General features: G+C 32.6%; 1 protein-coding gene across 2 annotated transcripts in view; it reads right to left on the bottom strand.

The window, feature by feature from the left end:
- ACVR2A (activin A receptor type 2A) overlaps nt 1–15,270 on the bottom strand; it is an 86,038-nt gene that overhangs the window by 24,543 nt on the left and 46,225 nt on the right. For both annotated transcript variants that reach the window (XM_074399724.1, XM_003921991.4), the window contains exons 2-4: nt 7,307–7,514; nt 4,573–4,682; nt 4,230–4,384 (exon numbers count right to left, since the gene is read on the bottom strand). In XM_074399724.1, the coding sequence (XP_074255825.1) occupies nt 4,230–4,384; nt 4,573–4,682; nt 7,307–7,514 (473 nt within the window). The remainder of the gene's footprint in view (nt 1–4,229; nt 4,385–4,572; nt 4,683–7,306; nt 7,515–15,270) is intronic.

Below are 15,270 nucleotides of genomic sequence, written 5' to 3' on the forward strand. Positions count from 1 at the left end.
TGAAAGAATGACTCAAGTACTATTTTCTCAAATCTATCAAGGATGGATTACAACTAATACAATGCTAGATGCATGTGACAGATGTCTTGGAGTGTAATGGGATGAAAGTACAAAAAGACAAAGGGAGTATGGAAGACCACATGTCCTGCTCCAAACTTCGTATTTTTTGCTGTGGCTCACTGAGAGCCCACATATATTTTAAGCACAGAAGTAACATAATCAAACATGTAAAATGCTATTCTGGCAATAGTACAGATGAAAGGAGAGAAACTGAAGCAAAAGACCAACTATGAGATTATAGAAATAATCTTAGCCTTAGGAGTAACAATCTCTTGAACGATAGGTAACAGGATCAATAAGGATGAAAAGGTGAATGAACAGGACTTGGTAAATGACAGAGCCAAGAATACTTGTCTCCAAGGCTCTCATCCAGGATGAATAAGAATAAAGTGATACCATGAAACAATGACAGAAATACAAGACTTATGAATTGTAAGTGAATGAAGCCACTATAAATGGCTTTAATTAAATTAAAAAAAAAAAACAACCACCACCAACAAGCTGCTTTTTTCTATGCCTTCAACTGTGCTAAATTTATTCTAGAATTCATATTTTTATTTATTACTAGGAACCATAATGAAAGACCAGACTTTAAAGTACTTATACCCTTCCATCACTTCTTCAGGATAAAATACTAACACAACCAGGAAAAATTATAAACAACTTGATGTCTTAGAGATAAAGAATCCCTCATCTAACTGCCAGAACCTGCTTAATAATAATGAGAACAATGTCTTACAACAGACCAGTTCATTCACAAACCAACCTTTAGCCAAGGCTTTGAGGAAAAGTCTCCCTAAGAATGACAACTTTTATGGCACTGTCTAAAAGCACTTAAAAGAATCCAGAGGAAGGATGTTCCAGAAATCCATGGCAAGACTGTAAGATCTTTTCCTAACTGGTGTGGAATTAAAGTTGAAATATGAGGACATGAATATGGGGTGAAATAAAGAAGTCACCTTAAGACTTCAAATATATAATATCTCTCCTACCTACTCTGCTTACCCTTCAAAAATGTCTTAACTAATAGGAATTGGCAGTATCCACTCAAGCACAGAAATTTTTATCTACAACTCAATCATATGTTCATAACCCCTATTCTAAAAAGGGTTCACACACCATATTCCAAAATGTACTTTAGTATTTTTGGAACTTTTTTAATGGAAAAACACATGAATATGTCCTATATTTCTATGACTTCTTCTCTTTCATTTTATGTGAGACAATGTTAATGTAAGATGATATTATTCCTTATTTTAGTAGTCACACAAACTATTCAATATCCAAAAGTAGGAAAATAAATTAGCCTACAGGATGATTTTGAGATGGTAGAAATATTTACTGAATTATATAAAACAAAGGCATTTGCTTTCTGAAAAAAGAGGCAGAACAGCATAAGCAATAAGAACAAACCTTTAGTGTCAAAGAGTCCTTGGGTCAGATTTTTTTAATCTATAAAATAAGGATTTTACAACATAAACAACTATGTGAGGTAATAGTAAATTAGTGTTTTCCATACCTGGCTGGTCACTAGAATTGACTGGGAAGCTTATTAAAAACATAACATCCCAGGCCCCATTCCATATTTTCAAAAGTGTGGTCCCAAAATTTGTATTTTTTTTTTTTTTTTTTTTTTTGAGACGGAGTTTTGCTCTTGTTACCCAGGCTGGAGTGCAATGGCGCGATCTCGGCTCACCGCAACCTCCGCCTCCTGGGTTCAGGCAATTCTCCTGCCTCAGCCTCCTGAATAGCTGGGATTATAGGCACGCGCCACCATGCCCAGCTAATTTTTTGTATTTTTAGTAGAGACGGGGTTTCACCATGTTGACCAGGTTGGTCTCGATCTCTCGACCTCGTGATCCACCCGCTTCAGCCTCCCAAAGTGCTGGGATTACAGGCTTGAGCCACCGCGCCCGGCTCCAAAATTTGTATTTTTTAACAAATTCCAAAGATGGTATCAGTCCCACAACTTGGAAATATTGGGGAAAAAAAGTTATTTTATGCTTTTTATGTTCCTATATAATTTATATCTTTATGTATAATGTAACAACAGAACCCTAGTACACTGTAAAACATTTAATAAATGCTTGATGTAATTATCATTATTTTGAAATAGGAGATAAAGCTAAGCCTTTTGTAACATCATGGCCACGAAGCAGTCTTGCAGACAAGTGGTCTTGCAGAACAACAGTTTGCAAAAACCTCTCAGCAAAAAGAAGACTTGAAACATGACATCATACTGCTTCAGAGACTGCAAGAGATGACAGAAGTGAAGTTCCACACTGATGACAATGCCCTTTTTCCACAAGATAGTTTATGAATGAAGGAAAGCATAAAGTCAGGCCTGTCTTGTATTTTTCATAGCAAAGCTTGACCATACCAGGTCACTCTATTACAAAATCTTTACATTCCTTATTTTTCAGAAATTCATACAAATTCACAAAAAATTCATGACAGAGCATCCAAGTACTAAATAAATGCGTGCAGTAACTTTAACCATAATGAATATCTAAAATCTACAGAGATACATGGATACTCACAGAAAAATCTGTTTCTTATTTATGAAAAATAATAACATCTTTCCTTTTTAGAAGTCCAAACCCTTGAGTTATTTAGTATTTCTTTAAAACTTTACCTCATACATAGGCTATAAAGCCCTTTAAGAAAAGCTTTAAGCACATTTTTGTAACAATACTGTACACACATCAGTATTATCTTTTACATTACATTTTAAAACTCTTTCTATAAAAAATCTTAACAAATTTATTTATAAATGTGGTTTCCAGCTTGTTTCTATCATCTCACAGAGCTGGTAAATTCAGGAAACTATTATAATACCAATTAATCTGTCTTCTAAATGTTGATACTAAAACAAATTTTTTAAAAGCTATCACTGACAGAAGGTAAAGTGAATCCTATGGCCATTTAGAGTAAACTTCATAGACTAGGTATTAAAACTTTTTATTTTAAAACACTTTTCAGAAATGATTCTTAATGAACACAAACTTAGTTACTAATATTTAAAAGTTTAAATACTCAAGGTGTAAAAAATAATGATTACCTAATTACCGAACACGGTATTGTACCTTTGGGTTTATTTGTTTATATACACATCTTACAAAGATTATGGGAATCCATGATCTAATGGTAACAGATTGCTGAAAGCACTGAGAAATAAGTGTGTTATATAAATAAAGCTTAAAGGGAAGGAGCTGTTTTGGTCATTAAATTATAGGACTTTACCATTTTCTTCTACCAAATTTTAACCATTAATCCTTCTGGTATTACAGAAGCAAAGTTATATCAAGAGATCCAGAAGGCTGAGGTAATGTGATCTTAAGAGTTAAAAGAAACACAGTAAAAACTAGAATTCAGAGATGTCTCAAGCAAGTAAAACCAAAAGTTATCAGCTTTCGTAGGCCTGTAGAATATTACATGATTCAATGAAAAGTCCTTATAAAGCAGTAGACCTGCACAAACTTTCGACATGGTAAGAGAATATAGAAAATTAAATGAATTTAATTGGATTACCCTCTACACCTGTATTTCCAGAAATATTTGGGGTGTGGTGTGTGACAATCAAGAGCCTTAAAAACGTTTTTAATCTTCGGTACACACTTGATATGAGGCAACCCCCCAAAAATACTTGATCTACCAACAACACATGGTAACAAAGGTTGCTTTTCAGCTTCTCTTCCCAAAAAATATTTATGTCTTTCTGAAGTCTTTATGAAATCCCTCTTCCTGGGTCTATCCCCATGGATAAAATGTTCTGGCAAGTGGTCTTGAAAAAGGCACAGAAATTTAGAAATGGAAGAGGGGACAGAGGGCAAAGACAGGGTTATGATTTCACTTCTCCATCATAAATGACTTCTCAAGAAGCAAAGCAGGTTAATACGTAAAAGTATTAGAATGAATGTAGAGCTCTCCAAAGAGAAATAGCAATGGGAATACCCCTTCATTCTACTTGACCTCAACCCTTAAGTGAGAAAAGTTTAGGACTGTATGTTATTAAGTTTGCAAAGCTAGCTATAGTTCTCATGACAATAAACATTCAAAAATTAACTCCAAAGGAAAATAACTTATAATAAGTTAGTGGGTTTCACCACAATAATATTTCTCAAAAATATAAAATTTAAAACACTACAAAGTACAGGACAATAACTTACTTGAGTTGGAACAAGTACAGGAGGGTAGGCCATCTTGTGATGCCTGTACACCCAAAACGCACAAATGACAATTCCCGCAATTAACATAAGTGGCACCAAGGAATAGAGCAGGATGTTGTAATAGGGTGGCTTAGGTGTAACTGGATTTGAAGTGGCTGTGAAAAGGGGAGGGAAAAATAACTCAGATTTGGTCAACAAAATTCTGTAATAAATATTTGTCAGTCTCAAATTTGGGGGGGAAAAAGAATATAAGGAGGTAGGGCTAAATTATTCCATCAACACAAATATATTTTGTTTCCAATCTATAGTTAGGCAAACCTATGTATTTTCCCTATGAACTTACGCTGTGTGACTTCCATCTCCGGAAAGTAAGAAAACTTTTCATTACACATATTGCCCTCACAGCAACAAAAATATACTTCAGGGCTGTCTTTTTTTTCTACACAATCAGTTCTATAAATAAACAGAGAGAAAAAATAATTAAAATCAATATTATTATACTGACCCTACAATAGGTGCTTTTATTCTGCAATAAAATAATAAATTAGTCATTTATATTCAAATTCAAGATTTGCACTAATATCTAATAATTCTTAAAAAACAAAAATGTTCCTGGCTTCCTGTTACTATATCTCTTTAAAAAAAAAAAAATCAACAACTGATTTTATAACAATTACACTGACTACTAGGGACTATTGCTATAATCTGGTTTTTTAATGAGCATCCTAAGGCAACCATCTTTTTTTTTTGAATTTTTAATTATTAGAAAAGCTTGAAGAGGAGCCATAAAGTCAATGAGGCAATTTGGTAGAATGCTTTGGCTCACAAGAAATATAGCTTTCCTATTTTGTGAACACAAAAACTGTATGTAAAACTGAAAACTATAGAACTGTGGATGTGTGTGTATGTATACACATAAATACATGCACACATGCTAAACGATAAAAGCTCATATCTATTGGGTGAAACATTTCAACAGAAGAGACCCAAACTAGGCTGAGGAATTAAAACTGTCTTTGTTTTTTAAAGTGCAGATTTAAATTCCTTGAACACAACGAACAGGGTTGAGATGAGCAACAAGTAGAAAACAAATACTTAACAATAATCATATAGGACCTACTAACTCAAACTGATTAGAATTAAACTAAATTAAATAAAGCAGCCTTCAATATAGAACTTTAAGTCATGAAATGTAGTATATTTAAGCCTCTAAAACAAATCCTAATCATCGACTAAGAAACAGCTAAACCTATTTTAAAAAACCAACATCAGGTAAACTTAAAAGATGTATATTAAAAATAAACTGAACATTTCAAATACTTGTCAGAATGGTGAGGTAGAGTTTAATTCTTAAGTGAAAAGCTGAAGAAATTTCAGGGAGATAGGAGTTTTAACAATATCAAACTAAAATACACTCAACATCAACATCTATTTGGCAGAAGGTTTTTTAAAGACAAATGAAAGCTAAGTTTTAACAGTTTATAAAAAGAAATGTATAAAATTAAAATCTGATATTTAAAATCATGCCTCAAATGGCAGCAGATTAACATGATAACTTAGCCTAATTCATTCAATAGTTACTTTTCACCATTCAGTTTCATTTTTCTTTTATCATTCTTTTCTTCCACACTTTGACAATTCTTGAATCTTCTTTTCCTCTTACTATCCTACTTGTTTTTCATCAAATTTAGAGTATAAATTTAGAGTATAACTTCAAGTATAGCTTAAAGTTAACATTTTACCCCCAGACACAAAGGTGGTATAGTAATTACCATTCTAAGAGCAAGAATTTACACTGAATAACACTCTGCAGACTCCAGTGAAAATGGCTCACTACTCTTTTCGGCATTATCTGAGTCTCACGTAGCTGGAGTATGGGCTTTAGGTAAAAAGCAAAGTAGTTTTCTACTACAAAAAAGAATAGGAACCCCTGATTTCAACTAATTAATAAAAGACAGTTTTGGATAAAGATGACTCCCACACTCATTTTTCCCCAATCTCTTCCTATTTACCTTTCATATCACTTGACCACTTCTGTTAGTAGAGGCTGATAATCAAAAATGTGGCTAAAATGTATAAGTACATAGAAATAATCCCTGGAAAAGTCACATACTTAGAAGTACATCCTAAATACTAAATATATATCTAAATCTAAATGACTGTGTTCTAATTTCTCATGAAAAGTGCAGTTAATCCAATTTTCAAGGGCTTATTCAATGAATTTTGCCTTTAGTCACTATAGATAATTAAAAACAGATTCTAGGTAATCAACTGAGGCTCCTGAAAGTGATCCAGAAGTATCTAGCGTTCACTGTATACAGCAGTACTTTTTGGCTCCAAAATATCTGCTTATCTACGACTTCACAGCTTCTGCCAGTCTTCACCATCCACCCACAATAGAAATTCTGTGTCCCAGGCAATTAAGGAATCACCCTAACAGCTATGGGATTCCATACAGAAAGATCACAGGCAGTCAATAATATGACCACTGTATTTTACTTCCAGTACAGAATAAAGCAATTAAAACAAGTATGCAGTTTTCTATGAGTACCGTGATGAAATTTTGAACATCAGGTTAAAATGTCTTGTAAGGTAAAGAGCAAAGGCCCTACTTTTCAAGAAAAAAATGTAGTAAGATCTATTTCTTCCAGATACATAAAGAAGGAAAATGAAACAAAATTAAACACTATGATTAAGTTTTATTCTTCTTGAGGATAGATTTTTCAACAGACTCTTTTAAAGCAATTTTTAAAATGTTTTCTTTAATGCTGGCATGTTTAAGGATTATAATTCTAACAACACTGGGGAAAACAGTTTTTATTTTAGAGTTATCCCTACATGGTAGATTATTCAAAATATATCAAAGATAAAACATAAATATGCCATGTTTATTTTATTACTTTAAAATATACTGTCATTAGAGAATATTATAATGTTCTTTTTAGCCCCATTTTTTAAAAAAAGCAAAAAACATTTAATTGAAAATTCATGCAGTAATCTTTCCTCTTTCAAAAACGGGAGAAGGAGAAGGTTGAAAATTATACAATACTATCATAAGATCTTAAATGCATCCTTACCTGTCATAGCAGTTGATATCATCCAGCCAACAACCTTGTTTCACTATTTCAATGGAACCAGAAATATTCTTCCAAGTGGCAAAACAATGCCGCCGTTTATCTTTGTCACCATAACATGGTTCAACACCAGTTTGATTGGTTCTGTCTTTTTCCCAATTAGCATTAAAGAAAAGACACTCCTGAGTTTCTGATCTACCAAGTATAGCACCTATAAGGTAATAAAAACAACAATATAACCACATTAGCTCTTAATATAAGAGACTGTTCCCTAAGATAGCAATTTCCGGTATTCCTAAAATATCAATAATGTACTGTCTACCCACTGTTATAACTTTGGGTTTAGGTTTCCAGGTTAATCCCTATACTTTAAATATAAAAATAACCATTATAACAGGAAATAACCATATATATCACAAGATTTCTTTGGCCAACACCAAATAATCATATATATCACAAGATTTTCTTGGTTGAAAATAATTATAATAGGAAATAAATATATATATATATATCTCACAAGATTTCTTTGGACAACAGTTTCACTTCAGTTGAGAATATCCTTGATGAAAAGCCACAGAAATTGTTAATTGGCCCTTGAATAGACTACTTTTTAATATTCTGTGTGACAAAATAAAAACTAAGCAAACAACTCTGCTGTACAGTAAATACAGTTGACCCCTAACAACTCAGGGGGTAAGAACCACTGACTTTGCACACAAACAAACATCACTATATAACTTTTGACTCCCCCAAAACTTTCCCAATAGCATCAACAGTCGATTAAAACATTTTCTATATTATACATATTACATACTATATTCTTACACTAAAGTAAGCTAAATAAAATGTTACTTGAAATGTTATTTGAAAATTATAAGGAAGAGAAAATACATTTACAATACTGAACTGTATTTATCAAAATACGTTTACATCTTCTGTTCACAAAATAAATCTGTCTCAAATAGTAACCACAGCTGCAGACCTCAATCTATGGTATATATCAAATCATTCAACTTTTTCTTGTAATGTCAGGATTTTTCTTAGGATCAATTCCAGTATCACCAGTGGCACTTTGTATGGGTCCCATGGTGTTATTCAAGGTTCACGGTATTGTACTAAACATAATGAAAAATATGCTAGAACCTCAAGAGATCACTTTTTACTGTGATATGCAATTTACTGGAGAGACAAACTGCTCAAGCTGAGAAGATTAGCATCATACGGTGCTTTAGGCAGATATTCGCAACACTTGAGCTCACCGTAATAGCAACAGGAAGTGGCTATGAAATTATTACAGTAGCATAGTATGTACTATAGTTAATTCTATGCAATTACAATTTAATGCTGTATCTTTACATTTGTTTACATTTCTCTCAATTGCAAACTGTGTCATGTATGGTCTTTAAGTGTGTGTGTAAGTTTTGATAAATTTTAACTTTTTATAATAGATTTGTGTATATATTATGGTGGTAAATGATAAAATAGACTGGTTTCTACATATATTTTATGCATTCATGACATATATCTTTTTCTTAATTTTTTTCAATATTTCCAGGCTACAAAGTTCATTTCTGAGTTTTTTCAAATAGCCCAAATCTTCTTTTCCAACACATTTATTGAGAAGAAATTCATGTATAGACTGACACAATTAAGACCCATGTTATTCAAGGATCAACTGTACAATGGTTGCCTCAAGAAAAAGTCCCCATATGACTGACTTATAAACTAACAAACTATGGTTATTTAGACTTCGGTATCTGACAGATATGTTCTCAAAAGTAAACCAAGTGAACCTGTGACTTCTAGAAAAGCAATTAGCAAGTAAGCATTTCCAATGATAATATTTAAGTTTTCAAGTAAAAATAAAAAATTTCAAAAACTTTTACCTACTACCATTAGCATGACACGTTTCAAAAAATACTCAAAAGAATTTTCTGATTAGATCAGTGGTGATATTGACTAATGTGACTTTTAAATATTGAATAATGAAATGTGTCAATATTTAGAAAGTCTATATAATTCAGAGAACCAATATTTTCCAAATGAATTATGTATAATATTACAAAAGTAGTCATGGGTTAAAAAATTCACTCAATGTACATGACAGAGCAATAGATTTTAATGTTACAAAAGACAGAAAGTTAATTAATGGTTTCAGGTTCCCCACTGCAACTAGCTTTTACAAAATTATGTCTCATCTGGAAAACAAGGAAAGAAGTATAAAGAAGAATTCATACTTTCTGATTTTAAGACTTGCTATAAAACTTCAGTAATAAAGACAGTGTGGTTATAGTGAAAAGACAGACATATGTATCAATGGGACAGAATAGAGAATCCAGAAATAGACCCACATATAAATGGTCAACTGATGTAGAGAAAAGATGTCAAGACAATTCAACAGAAAAATGATAGTCTTAATAACCACAGATGCTGGAGCAATTGAACATCCATATGCAAAAAGAAAAAATGTCAACCCATTTTTCATGCCATATACAAAAATTAATGCAAAACATATCATAGACCTAAAATAATACATAAAAGTACTAAACTTCCAAAAGAAAACATGAAAAATCTTTGTGACCTTGAATAATAAAAGATTTCATAGAACAACACATATGACCTACAAAAGAACTGATAAACTGAACCTCACTAAAATGAAAACTTCTACTCTTTGAAGGCTAAGGAGATACAAAAAAGTCACAGACTAGAAGAAAATAATTGCAAAACACATTTTTTAAAAAAGGACTGATGCTTAGAAAATATAAAGGCCTCTTACAAGTCAATCATAAAAAACAAACAAACAAACAAACAAAAAAAAAACAAAAAAAAACACTGTCCAATTACTTAAATGGTCAAAAGATTCAAACAGGTCCTCTGCCAAAGAAAAAAGAATGGAAAGGTTTTTTAGAAAAAAGCTACTCAATATTATCAATCATCAGGGAAATGCAAACTAAAACCACAATGAAATGCTAACACTTATTAGAATGCCTAAAACAAAACAAAAACACAAACAGACAATATCAAGTATTGCTAGAAATGTGAGCAACTAGAACTTTCACATATTGGTGGTGGCAGAGCAAAATGGCCCAGCCACTTTGGAAAACAGCTTTACAGCTTCTTAAACATATACCTACCATACTATCCAGAAATCACATGTGTAAGTATTTACATAAAAACATATTTCCATGTAAAAATCTGTATATGACTGTTGAGAGTAGCTTTTTATCTCCAAACTCTAAAAGCATTCCGATGGCCATCAATAGCGAATGGATAGGCAAACATCCATACAAAATGAATGACTTTGTGATACCTACAACAACATGGATGAATCTCAAACATTATGCTAAGTGAAAGAAGACAGACTCAAAAGGCTGTCCTGTATGATTCCATTTACACAATATTCTGGAAAAGCCACAATTACAGAGACAGAAATTAGCTCAGATATTGCCAGAAGCTGAGAGTGAGGGAAACGGAAGTGATTACAAAAGGGCATGAGGAAACTTTGCGGGATGAAGGAAACGGGAACACCATACCCTCACTGTGGTAGTACATGATTGTATAATATGTATTGGTCATACACTCTAATCAAAATTGATGGAATTATTTATCTTAAAAAATACATTTTATTCTATGTAAATAAAATTGACCTCAAAAAAAAGAAAAGAAACTGTCGTATCTTGAGTCATGGTATGGTATTAAAGAAAAACACCCACAACAACTAAAAAAAAATTATTAAAATATTATTCCTTTTTTTTCTAACTATATATCTCTGTATGATCAGATTTCCTTCATATGCTCCAATCAAAATAACATATCACAACAAACTGAATGGAGAAACAGAGGAATCCAGTTTTCATCTACTACAACAATCATTAAAGAGATTATAAAAATTTAATTTTTTTGTTTTGGAAAATATTTTTCATAAAAATCTATTCTTTACTAACATATAATGAATTATTGCTATTTTAAATACATTAATATTTAAACACTTTCCTTAATTTCTGATATAATAAATATTAATATATATCACTCATATTTTAAAAAAGTTTTGGAGTCTTTAATTTTTAAAAGCTCTAAAGAAGTCCTAATACTAAAAAGTTTGAGAGCAGTAGCTCTATAATGTACTGGGCACAGAGATGTAATTATAAGTTGCCAGTATTTGTGGGCAGTAATGGTGCCATGGACTTCCTCTCAACTATGGAAGAAATTATAGCATGAACTGACAGTGCAAACTATGCTCTGGTAACTCCATCTCAACTGTATATAAAAGAAGGGGCCCAGCATAGTGGCTCATGCCTTTAATCCCAGCACTTTGACAGGATGAGGCAGGTGGATCACCTGAGGTCAGGAGTTCGAGACCAGCCTGGCCAACATGGTAAAACCCCTTTTCTGTTAAAAATACAAAACTTAGCTGGGTGTGGTGGTGTGTGCCTGTAATCCCAGCTACTTAGGAGGCTGAGGCAGAAGAATCCCTTGAACCCAGGAGGTGGAGGTTGCAGTGAGCCAAGATCGTGCCACTAAACTCCAGCCTGGGCAACAGAGACTCTGTCTCAAAAACAAAAGGCGGGTGGCTGCTACCATCACTTATCTGTGTGCAAACAATAGGCACTTTCTAGATTATTTTCAGAAACACGTTTAAAATATGAGCAATGTAAGTTTCCTCCTTTACCAAATAATGCAAAAGCAATATTCAATGCCCCCACTGTTATCTTAAAACAGGGATGGTAATTTTTTATGTAAAGATCCAGACAGTAAATATTTCAGGCTTTACAGGCCATGCGGTCTGCCACAACTACTTCACTCTGCCCTTATAGCACAAAAGCATCCACAGAAAATACATAAATGAACATGAGTATACTGCATTAAAACTTTATCTATGGTCACTGAAAATTGGATTTCATGTAGTTTTTATTTTACAACTCACAAAATATTGTTCTTTTGGGGGATTTTTTTTTTTTTTTTTTTGCCACCAACTAAAATATAAAAATCATTCTTAGCTCCAAGCTGGATTTGGCACACAGGTTGCGTAGTCTTCCACCTCCTGTCTTAAAACAACATCCTAATCCCAATAATCTGTCTAACCTACCTTTTCTTTATTTTGTTGGGAAAGGGGGCTCTGTGAATTATCACCCATTTAATTCACTTTAAAAACCACTATGCAACTATTTCCAATTTCCAAAAGAAAAATTCCACTCAAGCATAGACACACCCCAAAAAATAAACAAAACTGACAAAAAAAAAAAAAAAGTTCAATACTGCGTAGAGTAAAAATGCCAAATAGGTTTTACCTGTGGTGTCAATTCCAATCAACATTAATAATGGCTGCCTGGAGCACTACATCAAGAAAGATTTTGAGGATATTTTTAGAGACGATTTTATAGTATTAGAAGGGAAGGGGAGCAGTAATGGTGACTTATATTTGCCTTCTTAGTCTAGATAAAAGATAAACTAAGGGCCATTTTATTTATTAAAAAGGTATTTCCACCATTTTTTTTAAAGGTAAATAGGATTGAGGATGGTTTTCTAGATCTAAACTAGACTGATATTTTTCATAAGTAGAAAGAAAATGGGTTACAGGGAATGCTGTGACAATCTCCCCACAGTCTCTAACCCATCAAGTCTCTAAAAAAACTCAGTATAGTAACATAATATTTACAAAAATAAAATTATATGTATTTTTTTATTCTTAAGCTTACATTATGACTTTAAAGCTGTAGTTATAAAAACATGGCATGGTTATTTACGTATATTAAGTTTTAATGACGTCTCTCAATTTAAAATTTTATCTACCCATAGGTGTAATCTATCAAAGTAACTCTAAATAGTTGCTACTGCCGTTTCAAAAGAAATAAATAGGGATAAAAGATTTGCATGCAGAGTTTAGCACAGCAGTTCTTAACCAATGATGTGCATCAGAATCTCCTATCTAACATTCCTACGTCTGAGTGCCATTGGGTAGGTCCTGGGAATGGGTAGCTGAAAAGTATATTTTGGGAATACATATAAATACATACACACATACACTATAATACATACACACACACACACACACACACACACACAACTATATATATAGTACACGAATGTGTGTATACACATAAACATACACTTTACACTATACTAATGGAGCCATGAACTTCCTCTCAACTATGGAAGAAAAAAATAGCATGAACTGACATATTGCAAACTCCTCTGGTAACTCTGTCTCAACTGTAATCGAAGGACTGCTACTTCTAATGTATATAGAGTATAGTGTATGCCCATGTGTGAGGTTTACTGTTGTTTTTGTTTTTCTGCAAAGACCTGCTAGTAATCTAATGCTCCTCCCTAGGTAAAACCCACTGGTTTAATAGACTGTGGCCTGAATCTGGAATCTATTTCACAAACTGTGACCTTGGACAAGCTACCAAACCCTCACTACCTTGTTTCCATATCTGTAAAATTAAGTAGATTGATTCAATTTCCAAATTATTTTCCAAAACCATAATTCACACTCAGTTTAGTTATAGTAAGACTAATTAAATAATCTAGTATCAGAGTTAATTTATATAATAGTTCTATTTTCAAAGTACTGCTTATGGGGTTAATGACTAGTACTGACTGTTTCATTCTTCCTACCATTAAAAAAAAAAAAAAAGCAGCAAACAGAATGTGAAATTTGGCAGAATATTTTGCCATAAAATAACTCTACAAAAGTCTACTTCTATGAGAAAAATTTCACCTCAAGCAACTGAATGTGTGGACAATTCAAGTTTTGTTTTTTGAAAACATTAAGTATTAATATGTCAACACTGATTTTATAGAATCTATTGCAGAAACAAGAGACTTCCCAGCTCATTTTATGAAACCAGTATTATCTTGATATCAAAAACAAAGCAAAAAAAGAAAAACACAAACCAGTATCTCTCATTAACTTAGGTGCAATAGTCCTCAACAACATTTTAGCAAAGAGAATTCAACCATATATTTTTAAAAAGAAAAAGTACTATATCACGGCTAAGTGGGATCTGCTCCAGACATACATGGCTGCCTCAAGATTCAAAAATCAATCACACAATCTAACAAATCAACAGACCAAAAGTGAAAAATCATACAGTCATATCAGTGGCTGTAGAGAAAGCAGACAAAATTGAATACCATTCATAATAAAAGAAAAAACTATCAGTACACTCAGTAGTAATAGAAGGGAACTCACTCAATGTCATAAAAAGCACCAACAAAAAACCTACAGTTGATGTCATACTTAATGGTGAAGGAACAAATGTTTTCACTGAACTCAGAAACAAGTCAACAATTTCAGACTTACCACTCTTATTTAACACAGTACTGAAACACAGTACTGAAAGTTGTAGCTACTGCAATAAGGCAAGAAAAAGAACTTAAGGGCAAACTGTTTAGAAAGGAAAAAGTAAAACTGTCTCTATTTGTAGATGACATGCTGGTATATGGAGAAAGTCCAAAGGAATCGAAGGAGAAGGAGAAAGCGGGCGGAGGCAGAGAAAGAGGCGAAGAAAGAAGAAAGCAGCAGCAGCCCTGAACTAATAAGTGAATTAAGTAAGGTCACAAAATAGATAAACAAGACATAAAAATTAATTGCATTTCTATTTAGTGAAAATGAACAAGTGGAACTATAAGTAAAAATGCAACACCAGTTATAATTGCTCCAAAGAAAAAACAGGTACAATTTAACAAAACATGTATAGGATCTCCATGATTAAAATTTTAAAATGCTGACGAAAGAATCAAAGAAAATCTAAACATTTGGAAAGACAAACTGTTCATGGATTGGAAGATTGAATATAAAGACGTCAATTATCCCTAAATTGATATATAGGTGTAGTGCAATTCATATCAAAATCTCAGCAAGTTTCATTGTAGATATAAGCAAGTATATTCTAAACTTTTTTGGAAAAGAATAATAAAGTAGGAGAAATCACCCCACTTTCCAGACCTTAAGGCTTACAATG

Source organism: Saimiri boliviensis, chromosome 5 (assembly GCF_048565385.1).
Source record: "Saimiri boliviensis isolate mSaiBol1 chromosome 5, mSaiBol1.pri, whole genome shotgun sequence".
NCBI classification, from domain to species: Eukaryota; Metazoa; Chordata; class Mammalia; order Primates; family Cebidae; genus Saimiri; species Saimiri boliviensis.